The 17,819-nt window shown below is 37.0% G+C and overlaps 1 protein-coding gene and 1 non-coding gene across 7 annotated transcripts; both read left to right on the top strand.

Moving 5' to 3' along the window:
* The first annotated feature begins 924 nt into the window (after positions 1 to 924).
* Positions 925 to 12,210, top strand: LOC146534720 (uncharacterized). 6 transcript variants are annotated; one of them, XM_085193540.1, is made up of 14 exons: positions 925 to 1,105; positions 1,544 to 1,705; positions 2,358 to 2,503; positions 2,588 to 2,648; positions 3,078 to 3,252; positions 3,777 to 3,907; positions 4,324 to 4,580; positions 4,763 to 5,758; positions 6,433 to 9,688; positions 10,090 to 10,231; positions 10,459 to 10,763; positions 10,864 to 11,193; positions 11,371 to 11,617; positions 11,691 to 12,210. In XM_085193540.1, exons 2-14 carry the CDS (start codon positions 1,592 to 1,594, stop codon positions 11,792 to 11,794), a joined length of 6,264 nt encoding a protein of 2,087 aa, XP_085049666.1. In that variant the 5' UTR covers positions 925 to 1,105; positions 1,544 to 1,591; the 3' UTR covers positions 11,795 to 12,210. The 6 variants fall into 6 exon arrangements, with proteins under 6 accessions (XP_085049666.1, XP_085049670.1, XP_085049669.1 ...); XM_085193544.1 differs by having other exon boundaries at positions 11,383 to 11,617; XM_085193543.1 differs by having other exon boundaries at positions 10,459 to 10,754.
* A 2,244-nt stretch (positions 12,211 to 14,454) lies between these two features.
* Positions 14,455 to 14,528, top strand: TRNAT-AGU (transfer RNA threonine (anticodon AGU)). Its single transcript has one exon. It is a non-coding gene; the product is annotated as a tRNA-Thr (tRNA).
* Positions 14,529 to 17,819: the final 3,291 nt, after the last annotated feature.

Here is a 17,819-nt window from a genome sequence, read left to right on the forward strand (position 1 = left end):
AAACGTTAAGTATTGGGTCACAAATGAATTGTACTTTTTATTTATTTATTTATTTATTTTATTTAAAATGTTATTTGTAAATTACTCTATCTGCGTACTATGATGCGTGAAATAAGCGAAAATATTGATAATAAGGACATTCAATTATGGTTAATCCTTAGTATAAGATTATATGTATACAATGTATCCCGTTTAGAGCAGAAAAGGCAGAGAGCACCTAGTGTTAAGACACTTCGTTCCTCATTTTTCGCCGAATTCTCGACCCATTGTGTTTTAAGCGGCGGAACTTAATGGCGCCCTTTGCTTCGGTACGAGATTTTTTTATAGTATTAAATAGAAAGCAATGATAAAATAGTTTCAGCTTAGCAACTTTTTAAAATTATTATTAAATAAAAATGTTACACCATCAACTATATTAACAAAGCATGGGTCGCTATTATGTCGTTATATATTAAAATATCGTTTATTAAATTACTAGAGACTCCAACGCGGCTTCGCTCGTTTAAAATTATTTGTATATTATAACCAAAGGTTATTTTTAATAAAAGTTTTTATATAACTTTTGAGAATATGCACAAAAAGATGATGGCTAAGTAGTTTTGGTATGAAAGTGTAATAAACAAATTTACATTCACATTTATAATATTAATATAATGATGTATAAAATTTAATCAAACAAAGTGCAGTTTTGAGTTCAATCATCCTACGTACATATTAGTATGTGTATTTAAATATTTAATTATATATAAGATGTGACGAGGATGTAATTGAGGATAACCGAATGGTGTCACTTACTTTTAAATGGAAATATTGTGAATAATATGTGAACGCGACCAAATATTTGTATTAATTTAATACATTAATTTAGAACGCAGCAAAACTGGTTTCTCAATGTTTTCCAGCAGAGTGCGTTAGATCGCGTCTTTGTGACGTCACACTATTGATTGTAAAGGAGATCGTCTTTTGGAGACGCCATCTTAAAATAAAGTGATATAAGTTTTGGTAGTGTAGAATATAGAAAAAAATCTGAAGTAATCTTATTTTATAAATTAGCATTTGAGGTTAATTGTTTTTATTATATTTATAACAAGTGTAACGGACCAAGGTACTGATGTATTTTGCTTTTGTTATTTCTCTAAGCTATTAAATTTACTTTGTTATTTACCGTTCCTTTGATATATTTTCTTAGTACCGTTATTGGCGAATATGTTGTTACTGCTAACGAAGGATTAACAGTTATGAAAGTGTGGTAATTTTTAAGAGTAAAATTAGGAGTCATCGATCCAGCGTCCGTTCAGCCTACGGATGTAACACGTCAATATACTTCAGAGGGCAGGGCTTAAAATTGTCCTATCACCAGTACCGTGAAAGTGTTTCTAATGTTATGTGTACGTTCCAGTGTTATATAAAATAGAACACCAATTGCTACCACCAATACAGTGTAGTGAAGTAAAGAAATTATCGTGTCTTTGTGATAAACTATAGTTTAGTGCGATTTTTACGGTTGAATTAGTGCACATAGTGAAGGTCCTACTGGTTACAGTTGGTGGTTGGTGAGAGGGTGACCTCCTGATGGTGTGTACATCGCAGCATGTCTGCACTCTCGACGCCGGGCGGCGGAGGCACTACGGCGCAGAGCAAGCCGACGTCCGGCAAGCAAAAATATCAGAAATTGGACATCAATAGTCTGTATTGCGCCAACAGGGTATGTAAATATTTCTAAATAAAACAATGATAGCAATCACTTCCTTTAAATTAATATAATTTTTATAACGTAAATTAGTATCACTCAAATATGTAGTTTTTAGTTTGTCAATATAAAATGAAAATAGATTTAAATTTGTCAAATTATAAAAATAATAAGGAACTATTTTCTTCTTTGAAATAAATTGCTATATAGAAGAGATAAAAATGTCATAATTCATACTTGTGAAAAAGTATTAGTGAGCTGACCTTCATGAATCTTACAGAGGCCACTAGATGTTGAAACTGCATTCTATTTTATACTATTAACTTCCTTAATATAATGGTGCAATTATACATTAACATTTGTAATTTTCATTATTTTCTTTGTTGTTGAATGGAGGTCAATGACCTGGTAAAATGACCTTGCCATATTCTAGATTATTGATTATTTTACAGTGAGACAATTTTATTCTTTGTAAATACAAATTGTATCAAAATAAAAACATGTTTTTTCTATTATAAATGTAAATATTTATATGTAATATGAATTATTGCATAACAAAATCAAATGTTTTTGTTGCCATTACATATATTTTAATTACACTAAAATTATAAGTTATATATAATTATAAGTAATATACTTAAATTATAAGTTGTAAATTATTTTTTAGAATGAAAACTCAGAACCGTCCTCTGTAAAATCTCAACTTAGCCGTAAACATGGAATGCAAAGTCTTGGAAAAGTACCTTCAGCTAGGCGACCACCAGCCAATCTTCCTTCTTTGAAAACTGAAACTGGTCAAGATCCTAACGCAAAGTAGGTTTTATTATCAATAAAATATATAATATTCTGAAATTAAAAACTGTATTTCACATTTAAATGTAAAATTGATAATTTCAGCTCTATATCAGCTGTAACTACAACAGTATCTACTCCAGCAACATGCACCTCTCAAACTATAGTAAGTATTTTACATATTTGCTTTTATTATCAATTTCAGATGTAACTTACAGAAAAGTGAAATCCTAGCTGTATGCTAGTATATGATTGCTTGATATGCTGTCAGGAATCTGTGTAAATTTTAGTTAAATCTGAAATATAAAAAAAAGAATTGAACATCTCTAGAATACTATATGTGCTATTTAACAGGGGGTACTATCTTTTATGACCTGAATTTTGCATATTATTAAGCTTGTTGTACATAAAATAATTAAGTATTAGTTTTTATTCTGTACCTTAAATTCATTAGATATAGAATGCAAAATTGTAGTTAAAAGATGAGTCCCCATAGACATAAGTAAGTTTTACAGATTTATGTTATTTTAATAATATTTTCTTAATATAAATTTATTATTATTAGAAAGAAAATTTGTAATTTGTTTTCTTTTAGATAAGTTCTTCGAACACCAGTGTGATTGCGGGAACAGGTTCTGGGGGATGGGTTCCGCTGCCCCCACCTTCATCACCTCACTTCAGGACAGAGTTCCCTTCACTAGAGGCTGCAGCTCAACCTTCACACCGTTCTTCAGATCATTCTGTACCCCAACCACAACTAAGACCACAAAGTAAGTTCGTGAATTTATAAGCAATGTAAGTGAAAGCTCAACAGAATTTACTATAAAAGTTCATTCATTTCATTTATAAAATATTTATATGGAAAATAGCTTCATACCTACTTCATAGCAGGGCACGTAGTGTTGTTAATTGTGTTCTTCACTTTTTGAGACATTGCATGTTGAGTGGCAATGCTGCTTCCCTATGGGCGGGGATAGCATTCACTACCGTCATGTTCACTGTCAGTGTCACATTGTCATGATGACCTCAATATTAGATATTAAATAAATAAAATATTAGTGATTGATAAATTTTATGATTAAAACCTGTTTGTCATGTACTATTTGAGATATTTTTCACAATATTTGTTATTGGTAGAGACAGGAGCTCTGACAGTAGAGTTGAGCATAAGTGTGCAATTAAAAAGCCATCTTTGACTTGCACTACGGTAGAGAATCCAAGAGTTCCTTACCCTACAACGTGATGAGCAGCAGCATGATGAATCCATGAAATGCTAAGCAATTTGTTCTCATAGCAGAAGGCAGTTGGACGTGCGGTGGCACGGCCGGCGCTCGGCAAGAACCTACATCCTCACCCGCCGCCGCGCCTGCCTCCACGCCCGCTTCACAGCAAACACCCGCTTTCCGTGCTATTCTACCACCTTTCGTGAGTACAACATATATAATAATGAATTTGAAAAATGTAACAGACCCTTTATTCATCAAAGATATCTCATCTCTTTCAACGTCAATCTTGTCACCTTAAAAAGAGATGAGATATCTTGGAAGCATTATGTGTTGAGTGGCAGAACTCAAATCCGCGCTTTGCCTCGACACCACAGCTAAGAAATGGAAATATGAACTTAATAAATATTTTATTTCCTCGAGTAGGGATCAAACCCACAATCGTTGCGTTACAGTCAATGTCAAAATATGTATAATTAGATTATGATATTAAAAACACAACTATTTTCAAACTATTTATGTCCCCCAATTAGTTCCGATAATGGATGTCCTATTTTATATTATAAAATGACAAACAAACAATTATTAATCATTACTCACAAATTAATTTTTACACAGCTGATGAAAGGTAGCAGTGGTACTGGAATTGGATTGGGAACTTTAGGCTCACTTCGTGACAATAGAAGTGGTAATAGTGGCGGTAGTAATAATTCTAGTAATAATATGGGCTCCAGGCCCGGGCCACGGCCCCCTGCCACACCCAGAGCCGTCGAAGTGTTGACGGCGCGTCCCATTTTACGCGAGGAACAAATCTCTTCCCTGGACGATATTTCCCGTGATGCAGGATGGGCGCAACATGACGATATAGATTATGAGTAAGTATGAAAATATTGCTTAAATTTTTTTATTTGTAGACATTTTTTGTTGAACTTATTGGTAAATTTGATATAGATATATAATAGTGTATGAATATTACGCTTATTGAATATTTATTTAAATTAATGAATCATATTTTGTTTAAACTGATGGCTGCGTTAATTATTTTTTCTTTTTTCAGCCAGAAACTTGACTTCTCTGATGGTGAGTCATCAACTCCAAATACTAAAGCCAGTAATAAAAATAACCGGGCCAATATTGACAATGAACGCTTAGATTCAAAGATGCAGGATCCTGGTGATGAGGAGCAGCTATGGGCGGAACGCCGACAAAAGCAAAGTAATGAAGTTGCCCAAGTGGTCGCGCGAGCTCGTCAACGTAAAGAAGAGGAACAGAGGCGGCAAATGCGTGATTCGCCAGCCTCACAGTCTAATAAGGATAATCGTGATAAAGGTGACAGAGACCGGGACCGCAACGATAATAGAGAACGAGAAACAGAATCCAGGGAAAAAGAAAAAATAGATCACAGAGACAAGGAAAGGTCAGAAAATAAAGAGAAAGAAAGAAATGACATACGCGATAGGGATTCCAGAGAAAAGGATCGTTCAGATAATAGAGACCGTGATCGTACAGATAATAGGGATAGATATGATCGCGATAGAGAGCGCGACCGCGATAGAGACAGGCCAATGATGGAGAATAAGGATAGAACACGCTCAGATAATAGAGATCGTGTTGATGAAAAAGATAGAGATATGCGAGATCGTGTTGACAACCGTGACCGCAATGATAACAGGGATCGAATGGACCGCGATAGATATGACAGAGATAGAGATCGAAACGACAGAGATCGTGACCGCCTCGACAGAAACCTCGAAAGGGCTGAACGTGATCGAGAACGGGACCGTGATCGCGATCGTGACCGCGACTTCAGGGACAGAGACCGAGAAAGAGATTATCCTCGTGAACGGGATCGTGACCCCTCAAATCCTCCTTTTTCGAAAACATTTCAAGCAAATATACCTCCACGCTTTTTAAGGCAACAGCAAAATAGGCAACAAGAGGATCCACATAAAGCATGGGCTTTTACAGGGAAACCTGCCCCAAGGAGGCAAGAGCCACCCCCTTACAATCCTCCCCGGCATACATCACATAATGGCCGCCGTTCATACTCAAGGTAGGATTTAATATGAAATAAATATACCACAATGTTCAGATACCGACTGAAATACAGGTAACATTTTGTCGACAAAATTGTCGAAATGCAATCTTTGGTAGTTCTAGTTTTCACTAGGCAATTTTTCACAAATCTTTGTTTTTATTTTGCGTATCTTGAACCACATATACAATCTTTTTAGGGATATTAAATAATGTCCCTAAAAAGATTATATTTAATTTTATAATTTTTGTTATAATAACAGAGCCTTTATTTAAATTTTTGCAAATCTAAGATGATTCAATCATGATCCATTTCTGCTTAATTTTTTATTAGTTTAATTTTTGTTAAGTGTATCTAAAAAAAACAGCTTCATGCTGTATCCCGCACACAGAGTAGGCAGAGAGAAGTTTTTGCAGAATCCCCATTTTCTGCAGAATTTTTCAAGGTATTGCATGTTGAGTGGTAAAACTAAATGCTGGACTTTTCCCTCAGTACCAGAGCAAAGAAATGAAAATATTAATAAATAATCATTCATTCCTCATGGGGATCAAAGCCACAACCGTCATGTTACAGTCACACCCTTGTGCTCCTGGGCCACAATAGCCTCATGTATCAAATTTTTATTTTTTTAATTTTAGTATACTATTTTATTATCGTAAGTAAAACATTTTTTTTTTTCATTTCACTTTAAGGGACTACTCTGACCGTGAAGATGATGTAAGAAGAGAAAAAGATGGTTCTGGTCCTCAGTGGCGATCAGAAATGCAAGATTATGATAGATCTGGTCGAGAACTAGATAGGTCTAACTCTAAAGAATCTTACAAAGACTTCAATGATTATAAGGATAGAAGAAATGATTCTGACAGAAAACCTTTAGATTCGGCTATTGAACAGTGCAGTAGAACTGCTGCCGATAAGTTAACTGAAGTTTTCGAGAGGAAAAGTATTGGACTTGTAGAACCATTTGCACCCAGCAATGATGTAGCTGCAGCAACGCAACCACCTGAAAGGCGAATAACTCCGCCCTCGAATAATTTACAACGGGAAACATTTGACAAAGATTTTAGCAAAGCCTCATGGGCTGAAGTAGCACAAGAAGAACAATTAAGTTCTTCATCTAAGTTATCTATAGACAAAGAAAGTTCGCCAAAACAAAATGAATTTAAAATGAATGATGGCTTAAGTTCTGATACTACTGATGCAATAAAAACATTACAAAATACAATGAATTCCAATAGTAATATACACACAAATATCAGCACACAAAATCAATCCAACAATTTTCATAATAATCACCTTTCTAATATACAAGCTGTATCTCCACAAATTCAACAAACTCACATTGTAAACACACAAGTGAATATCAATTCTGCAACTGTATCTTCTGTAAACCAACCTCAGTCTTCAATATTTTCTGACCCTCATTCTATTTCTAGTTCTATTCAATCACCCTCTAAACTTACTAATACACCTGAAATGTCTACATCTCAAATGCAAAGACCTTTATCAGAACCAGTGACAAGTGCTGTAAAACCAATAGTTTCTTCTCAAAAACCAGAAAAAGAATTTTCTGAGTCTGAATCTGTAGCATCAAAATCTAGTACTGATCCATCAGTAATTACAGGAAATAAATTGACTGACCCTAATTCTATAGAAATTATTCAAGATTCTCAGAAAAGATCTGTTGACGATATAAAGAACGAAAGATATAGTAACGAACAATTAAATAAAATACCAGTAAAAGAGCCAATTGAAAGAAAGTCCAGTGGATCTGGATCTGAAAAGAAGGGAAGAGGTTATGCAGGGAGTGGTGGTAGCAGTGGCTATGTTTATAGTAGAGGTTGGGGACCAAGAGAATCTCGTGGACGCCGCTCACATCGTAGTTCCCGGTCAAATAATAGAGCAAGTGAGTCAGATGGCTCCACTGATGGTACTAACACAGAACGAAAGGAACGCCGACGAGCTCCTCGTAGCCCACGTGGACCCAAAAAACAAGATAGACCTGATGACGCTAATTTCACATCTTCGGAACAGGGTATTCAAATAACGGATGGCTTAGAAAATAGGGAGCCTTTTGCACCACGTGGGCAACCCTCTCGACGCGGAAGAGGTGGTTTCCAGGGTTCTAACAGACCCCCTGCACCAGCTAAACGTGTAGCTGGATATGGCCCACCTAATACGAAGAGTCCTTTTAGTCAAGCTAACAGGGTCAAGGACAATGAAGATATGAAGGATAACATGCAAGATGATAAAGAAAAAAACAATAAAATGCGTCCTGGTTCCTCTACTGGTAAGGGACGTGACCGTCGCACAAAAGGCCCGCATAGTGGCGAAGATGAAAACTGGGAAACAACATCAGAACATTCCGAAAATGGGGGAACAGGCCATCGTCGATCAAATGGGAGTAGACAAAGTGGTCAGTCTCAAAAAGGACCGGGACAAAATCGTACACTGAATTCAATGAATCGGCAAAATAATGGGCGTGGTCAACAGTCAGCTAAAAAGGAAGAAGAAAATAAAACTGAACTTGCAGAGGCTATTAGTGATCTTAAGATATCAACCGCTAAAAAAGATGAAGAATCTGCCGATGATGGATTCCAAAAAGTTTTAAATAAAAAGAGTTCTAAGGAAACTAGGGGACCAAATATAAAAGAGGAAAAGCAGCCCAGATCTCGTTCGAATCAAGGCGGTGGTCGAAATGGTTCATCTTCACGAAATCCTAGTGATAAATCAAATTCCCGTGGACCAGCCCCAGTCGCGAGTAAATCGAGTACACAATATGATCGCCCACGTCAAACTAACTTGGCGCCACGGTTTGTTAAACAAAGGCAAAAGCAACAAATGGGCCTAGTATCTAGTTTCGTTCCAGATACGGGGGCCGCTCCGCCTCCTCCTCCAGTAAACGCATGGGATAAACCGATTGCACAAACCTTACGGGGTAACATTGAGGAGCCCCCAGAAGTTATTGAAACTAAATCAAACCAATCCAGTCAGCGAAGTACACCTGGTGAAACACCCAATGAAAATAAGACTGCTGCACAACCACCTTGTCCTATAGCAGCTGACAAAACTGGAGTTTTGGATGGATCAACCCCTCCTGTGGAGACTATTATATTTGAAAATACAAACTATAAGACTGCTCCTCCAGCTGAAGCTTTAAAACAAAAATATCAACCTAGTGCTGCCACTGCCAAACCACAAGAAGAAGTTCAAAGTGAGATGGAACCAAGAACCTTGCCCTTCAATGGAGATGTTAGGCCCCGGCCTAGATCAATTCAAGAACTTATGGCTGATACTGGTAGACCAGTGTCTGAAGCTGAAGGTACATTGGGTCTTCCAATAACATTTGACACTTCTCAAAAGACTGAAGATTCCTCTGATATGAAACTTGACTTTGCATTTGACTCTGATCTTGGACAGCTCACGGAAGACAAAACTACAAAAGCTCTGGGATTACCGCGCGGAACGCATATGAGCACTTCCAATACTATTTCTCCGCTGGCGGCAGATCTCAACTTAAAGATCGCCAGCGTTAAAAAAGTATGGGAAATGCCAGCTGTTGCAGAAGGAAGTGAAGAGCTGCAATTTGCTGGCTTTGAAGAAAATAACACAGAGACTGGTGCTCCGCCTAATGTATGTAAAGTGAAACCAACTCAGCAATTACAGTCACCCCCACCCCAACATTACAACCATGTTAGCTATCAAGGGAGCTATGGTGGGCTTTCAGTTCCGTCACCACCGGCTGTCTTATTTAATTCCTCGCAACAAATACTAGGTTCCTCTCAGCAGCTCCCACAACAAGGAGGCTTATATGGAGCGTTTTTGGATCAAACACGAGGACAGTTTGGCGGATTCCCCGGTACTCCATATGGTGCTGGTTCAGCTACTCCATACAATTATCAACCTCCGCCAGATATGTTTCAGGGTTTACCAAGCCAGTACCGCATGGTAAGTAGATATATTTATTTGTACATATTATTTACATATAAACTGTCCCAGTGGCGTAGCTAGGGGGGTGCGAGCGGTGCGGTCGCACCGGGCATCAAAAGGAAAAGGGGCATCAACGTCGACGATCACGTTTTTTTTTAGAACTCATAAAAGTCGACGATCACTTTGTTTTTTTTAGACCTTAGACCATTTTAAAGGGCATCAAATCTCCTAAGCCGCACCGGGCAGCAAATACCCTAGCTACGCCACTGAACTGTCCATTAATTGAAACTTAATCATTTATGTTAAAAATCATAATAAAAAATGTAATACCCTTACATTTTCATCATTCTTTTTAAAGTAAATAATGATTATTTTTATGAAATATTAAATTTATCCTACAAATATTCATTAAATTTCAGGCCGCGGCGGCAGGTGGCGGTGCGGCTTTCGGACAATCTGGACAGCTAGGAAACAGTCCAAGCACTGTTTTGATTTCAAGTACATCAAATTCTCTCATGTCTGCTACGGTTAAGCCTTCTACTCAACAGATTGGTGCTATAGGTAAATTCATAGAATTTATACCAGAAATATTGAAGTATTGTTCAAAATGGATTTGTTCACTACTCAGCTCAGAACAATTATATTTTAATTATTTTTATTTTCTTGCTTTGATATACAACACCGAGTTCCGCCAGTCAACATGCAATGTGGAGGATATAAAACATTAGATTCCTTCAATCTCCTCTACAATTTAGACAAAAACGTAAGGTGTTTTTCTTAACAAACAGGAAGCAAAGGCGGCGGCGTCGGTGGAGTCGGCGGGGTGGGCGGAGTGAACACGTTCCAGCAGCAGTACCTGGGCTATTCGGGGCCGGTGGGCGAGGCGCCCTACTCGCTACCGGGGCTGCTGCCGCGGCCCGCGCCACCCGCCACGTCGTACTACTCGCCGTACCAGCCGCCGGCCGCGCCCGCACCCACCTACCCGCTGCAGTTCACGCAGCCCGCGCAGTCCAGCGCCTTCAGCTCGCAGTTCCTGTCGTCCGCCGCGCAGCTGCACGTCGCCGCCGCGGTGCAGCAGATGCAGGTAAACTTTGTAAGATTATTATATTTTATATACATTTCATTATAAATAAGCTGACAAATCTTCTTTAAATTAAATGATATTTTAATTTCTCTTGTATATTTAATTTTAGCAACAGTACCGGGCCCCACCGCTGCAGCAGCAATACGCGCCGGCGCCTGCGCCGCAGCCCCGGCCTCCGCCGCAGCAGCAGCTCAAGAGCCCGCTGCACGAGCACCCCAACGGGTTCCCGCTGTGCGAATCCGCATCGCCCACCCCCAAGGGTGTGGCCAAGCCGCAAAAGCCGCCACACTCGCCGCCGCAGCACAAGTACCACGCGCCGCCGCCGCACCAGCACCATCCGCCGCACCCGCCGCCCGCGCACACGCCGCACCAGCACCATCAGCAGCACCAGCAACACCAGCAGCACCAACAACACCAGCAACATCAGCAGCATCAACAAGTATGACGCACTATATATATTTTAATTGTTTATTAATGAATATCCTTGTTGTATGTAATTTTATTTTCAATTGTCGAAAACATATTAAATTACAACCATTAAGAGATTTGAATCACATAATATATTAATTAAATGTTTTAGCAAATTGTTGTAAATACATTATTCCAATTGAAAAAGTTTTTGTTCCAGCAAATAGTGGGCAACGGGAACAACGGGCGCGGCGGTAACGGCTCGGGCGGAAACGGCGGCGCCATGAGCCGCGGCGGGCTGGTTGCGTCGCGCTACCCCGCGCCCATACAGCGTCCGCCCCTCGCCATGTACCGCGCGCCCCTCGCCTCCGCCGCCGCGCCCCGCGCCCACCACGCGCCCCACGCCCACGCTCACGGCGCCCGGCCCAACCTGTACTACCACCACCAGCAGCGCAGTGAGTGTACACCAGATTGACTTGTAATGACGTAACGAGGCGTACTGCTACATGTACATGTGTGTGTGTTTAGACGGCGGCGGCGGGGGGGAGCGCGCGGCGGAGGGCGCGGCGTGCGAGGAGGGCGGCGAGGGCGCGGCGGGCGACGCGCCGGCCGCCGACGCCAAGGCGGAGTGAGCTCCTTCACCTCCACCCACTAACCACTAACGTGTCTGACTTAGTTTCTCGGTATTTTAAGTCGTAAATTATAAAAGTGATCTATTATTGTTTAAGATTCGTACGGATCGGCGCTCGCGTCGTTTGTTTGTTTGTATGTAAATATATCGATCGGACTGACATCCGGCTGTCTATTTGACTGTTATATTTTAAGTATATATGTATAAAGCGTGCGGTCCCCCCGACCGAAGCTGCCTCGAGACCTCTCACTAGCGAATATTTAGCCGCGTTTTGCATGTCCATGCAATATAAATAAATAATAATGTAATTCGGAACGAAGTAGCTGAGTGACGCACGCAGTCTTTTGACCGATGCGCAATCGCGCCCATGTATCATAATCAATTATTATATGCGAATAAAATTATTATGACCGAGAATTATTTTTTTTCTTATTTATATTTGTATCTCCCATCACTATTCCTTATTACCTTACCCAACCTTCATTATAGATTATGTAAGAAACCAAATACATCTATTAATAATGTGTTATTATAACATTATGATAATATCAACAATAAATAAAAATTTGTAATAATATTATAAAAAAAGAGAAGAGATTGAATAAGATGCTCTCTGTGTTGGTGTGAGAGCTACGTAAAGATGAATAATGATTGAAGAGTAATAAGATTTTTTAAAGTTATGTTTATAAGTTTACAGTTATGCAAGAAGTTTGGTTAATATAATTAAAAAATTATAATTTCCCACCCGTTAAAAATAATTATTTTCAGGTACAATAATTTATATATGATTTTATGTTCACTAATATCCCATATAATCCAAGAACATATCCAGGAAAACCAATTTTTTAGCTCTACCCTTAAGGGTTAAAGAATACTAATTAAATTGAAAATGTTTTCAGAAAATTAATATGTGAAATTGATACAATTTTACTGCGACGAAACTAAAACTACAGTAAATACGTATTTTTACGAGAAAAACAAAGTATATAACAAAATACAAAACATTTTTCATAATGTTAAATAACATGAGCTAGAGAACCCCCCGTTGGCACGACGCCAACTTAAACTACTAGGGCGGACATCGAATAACATGTAACGCCGCCATGGCGCCAAATAACTTTCTAGCCCGTATAAAAGCTGCAATAAGGAAAATAGTCAAGAATATATCATTTATATATACATTATAATACAAACTAGTCCAGTTGTAGAGCAGACGTAAACGCGACAGTTGGCGGTTCGATTCCCATTAGAGAAAATGAAATATGTAATGTTTTAATTTCTTCGCTACGGGATACAACATGAAGCTGTTACTATTGCATATTAATTAAACCAATATTTTAAAGTACTTTAGTCGAATAGAAAATTTTATTTTTAATGTATAAATCTATTGAAATTAAAAGTAATTCATGTTAATGGACGTTTACCAAACTACAGTAATGATAAATATATTTAAATTTGTATGCACAAACACACACACAGACGAAAATTTTAGGTCACTGTTTTGTGTTTAATTCTATTGATAAATGCCTCCAGCTTCAACAATAGATAGATAGACAAAGGTTTTATTTTATTATGGGTATTGATATACCCAGTACCCTCACGATGGTGTAGGTACCTTGAACATTATCGGTGTTTCAGCTAAAATTTAGAGTTGACCTTCCTTCCTATCAACCGGAGACTTTGTTTGTTCCTCCCAATGATAATTTACAATGTTATACTGAAATATTTATTTTAATAAAATATTTTTCAATGATTTAAGCGATAAAATGTAAGATTTACTAGTGTATAGACGTACCTAAGTCAAGAACAGTCGTGGTGCAGGGGCACAAAGTGTGACTATAAACGCGATAGGATGTGGATTCGATTCTCACTTGAGAATATGCTAAGTATTGATTTCTGCTCTGAATACACAATGACTCCAGAAGTCAGCGGAAAATGGGAAGCGGAGTGTCTTAACACTACGTTCCCCCCCGCCTACCCCAGTGGCGTAGCTAGGGGGGTGCGAGCGGTGTGGTCGCACTGGGCATCAAAAGGAAAAGGGGCATCAAAGTCGAATACCCTAGCTACGCCACTGGCCTACCCTGTTATGTGCGGGATACAGCGTGAAGTAAAATACAGATTTGCAATAGCAAAAAAAATTTTAATACAACTATTCTTGAAATGTAACAGTAATTTTATTGAAAAATAAAAAAAATTAAACCCCTATCTACCTACTAACATATAAACTATGTTTTTATCTTATTTTCTTTAAGCAATACATACTATGTCTATGTAATATAATATGTTCACTTTTAACATATCTCTATCCGCATTAGGTTGCTTCGTTTGTACATCGTGCTTAAGTATAATAATATACTTACCGGTATAATTATCTGATATAGTACTAAAAAGAAAAGATAAAAAACAGGAAGTCCAATATAGATTATTATATTGCACTTAATGCGTACTAAGAAAACGAATTTGTTTACTTTTATCAGTACGCTGAATAATGTTTATATATTGGTAGGTTCTTTACCTATGAAATATGTGTTGTACCTATTATTACTATATATTAAATTGAAGAAAATTATATATTTGTTTCAATAAAAACATATACAAAAAAGAAATTATTCTTTTAATATATTATACAATATATATGGCTATTTCGCAAGGGGAGATATCGGCGCCGTGGCTTAGTTGGTTAAAGCGCCTGTCTAGTAAACAGGAGATCGCGAGTTCGAATCTCGCCGGGGCCTTGTGTGATTCTAATTATTTTTTTTTCTTTTGTATATTTTTTAAGCTTAATATTTATTATTTCTAAGTCGTCATTACCAAATAAAGATTTTATTTCCTAATATTAAAAAAAAATAATTTTCCGTATTTTTACAAAGTAATTACAGGAAGCCTATCAGTTTTATATTGTAAAGCGATAATATCTTTTAATTATCAGTATATTATCATAAAAAAAACCGCCCTATGTTAAAGATATATGATAATAATATCTATACTATAAGATATTCCTTTGATCTAGCCATTACGCTAATATAACGCTATACTTAAAAAATTAAACGCTGTATTCCACACACAGCAGTATAGGCAGAAGGGACGTAGTGTTAAAACATTCCTTTTCCCACTTTTAGCCGAATTTTGGAGGCATTGCGTGTTGAGTGGCGGAACTCAACGCCGTGCTCTGCCTGGAGAGAAAAGGAATATAGAAAAGAAAAGGAAATATTTCGTGGGCATAGAACCCACAACCAGTCGCGTATACAGACAGTCACACTGTGCGCCTGCGCCACGACTGGCCTCACTTTACTTATTATATCAAAATAAAAGATTATTAACTATTACTAATAATTTTGGCGGTTCAGACAGGTATGCATTTCAGATATGATAGCGTAAGCCAGGGTCAACAGCCAGACAGGGATGCTGGGGCTTTGTTCCACCACTGACGCGTCGTCCCGGGACGTTTACCCCACACGTCGCCTTATCGGTTGTCAACTTCCCCAACTTGCGCATTTGAGAACAAAGAAATTATATAGACTTCATAAATATTCAGAGTTAAATGAATAAAATTACCTATATGGTCATATATGACCGTCTCTGATACATGAAGCGATAAAAGAATTTTAATTTGATTTATGGTGATAGCTTCTATTCAATTGTTTCTTAAAATTAAATTAAATTAAATTAAATTATATCAGCTTCACGCTGTACCCTGCACTCAGCAAGGTAAGCAGAGGGAAGCTAGTGTTAAGACACTCTCAATTAGCCTCGACACCAGAACGAAAAACATTAAAATATAAATTTAAATAAATATTTTATTTTTCCGAGTTGGGATCGAACCTACAACTGGCTGGACTGGCTTCTCAATTGTTTTTTTTTACCTGTAATGCAAATAGTAAGAGTTAATAAAGCGTAAATATTTTTTATTATGTATGAAAGTTGAAGAATGTCAATGATGCCCTTGCAGTTCAATGACTGTCCTTTACTTATAAACTGCAGGTTATACTTATGCGTAGCCTCGACTACTTTCACTATATTTCCTACTAAAGTTTTCATATAATACTATAATTTTTAATAAAACTTGGAATATGTATATTTAAGGTACTCGTGGGGTAGTACCTTTGTTGGAAGGAGTCGGATTAAACTCGATGATAACAAATTCGAATTTTATTCACAAAAAAAATAAAACTATGATATAAAATAGTAATATATAGCATTGCTATAGTAAATAATTTTAAACAAAGTAAGTATTGGATTTCTGTTTAGTGCTAATACTTGAAAGAAAAGAGGAAATAATTGTTAGTGTAATTATAAATAAATTATGTTTGTCTTATTAATATAACATTTTGTTACAAATGATGGTTTTTACCGCGCGCCCAGTCCATGAGTAATCATCGCTTTGTTTTACCTAACTGTAAACACTACAGATTTAAATGAATATATTAATTCAAGGAAATTAAGATAAGATAAAATTAATGATAGTATAATGTTTTGTTTGATATATGTGTCATTTAGAAAATAAGTTAGACTGTACATTTTAAAAGTAGATCGAAACAAATAGATTAAAAAAATAATTATAGAGATGATAATTGATCATGGGCGACGTACCTAGAGATATTTTCTGTGGGGGTGTGGATATGTCGAGGCATTTTTTAGTTAGTAAAATGTTTAGAATAGGCACAGGACTATTCTGGAGTTGGCACGAACCACCCAGCTCCTCCTATTCCTACACCCATAGTTGTCACGTATAAAATACTTAAATAATGATGAAGTGTGTGTTTTCCCCTAAATAACAAGGCTGAATTCCGACCTCGACACATACTTGTACCGACTTAACGCATTGTTCTAGTTCTAAGCATGCAGTGCTCAGTTTATAACGAACGCGGATAGTTTAAAGAAGGGCAAATTAATACTAGTTTTATTTAAATACAACTAGAGTATATTTAATATCTAGAGTATATTTAATATCTAGAATATGTAGTAATTGAACTACATAATTAATTATTTTCTCATCTGTAATTCTAATTCACTTTCGTGATGACAAACATGTCAATCAGTTTCGTGGTCTAACAACTGCGGTCACTACGGGAAAACCGAATTAGATAAAATCACATCTCAGGGACATAATATTTAAGTTCCTGTGATGTTGTTTTTTTTAAGCTTTTTCCTGCACGTACCAGGGTAGGCAGAGAGAACCGGTGTTAAGATACTCCATTCCCATTAACTCACTCGCGGAAGTGGCAGAACTCGAGTCTTTGCCTCATTACCAGAGTAAGAGAAAGAAAATATAAAATATTTCATTTCCTCGAGTGGGAATCGAACTCATAACCTATGGTGCTTATAGAAGGATGCTTGTGGTCAAGTTACAATAGGCCTGAAGTCTCCTTGTTTCCTGTGAAACTTGAATGTGATCGCAAAAAAAACCTGATGTACATAAAATTGAAGCCTTATCATTTAAAAAATAATAAAAAAAAACAAATTTATTATTAATTTATATAGATCTGTAAAGTGTAAATATAAAACAATAAAAATACCGCGCCGATTACTTTAATGGCCAATGTATTTACCCATTGATAAATTAACATTTAATCAGCAATCGTTTTTATTTTTCGTATTCTACGTATTCTTCTAATAAAGTATACTTAATACCTATGTAATATTTATTTACAATTATATTAGTAGTAATTGATGAATATTTATCTTTTGTAAATAGATTTACAGAGGTTATAAATTTATAGCATTTTTCCTTATCTAAGTTCGCGACAAATTTTAAAGTTACAATGATAATTATGGAATGCGTAAGTAAATCTGTTTTATATTTCTTTTTAATATAACATTTCAGGCCAGTTTTATATATATAACCAAAGGCCAGTCGTGGCGCAGGGGCACAAGTGTGCCACTATAAACGCAACAGGTAGTGGGTTCGATTTCCACTCCAGGAAATGAAATCTTTAATAGTTTAATTTCTCTTTGATTTCCGTCATTCATCACACCATGCCTCCAGATTTTGGCGGAAAATGGGGAACGGAAGTAATTTATCAGAA

This window comes from Heliconius melpomene, chromosome 11 (assembly GCF_056956725.1).
Source record: "Heliconius melpomene rosina isolate 202511_hmr_F chromosome 11, ASM5695672v1, whole genome shotgun sequence".
Classification (NCBI taxonomy): Eukaryota; Metazoa; Arthropoda; class Insecta; order Lepidoptera; family Nymphalidae; genus Heliconius; species Heliconius melpomene.

Coding starts and splice junctions, on each gene's coding strand:
- LOC146534720 (XM_085193540.1), top strand. CDS start 1,592: ATGTCTGCACTCTCGACGCCGGGCGGCGGAGGCACTACGGCGCAGAGC. Junction 1,706..2,357: donor GTCTGTATTGCGCCAACAGG/GTATGTAAATAT, acceptor ATTATTTTTTAG/AATGAAAACTCAGAACCGTC. Junction 3,908..4,323: donor GTGCTATTCTACCACCTTTC/GTGAGTACAACA, acceptor ATTTTTACACAG/CTGATGAAAGGTAGCAGTGG.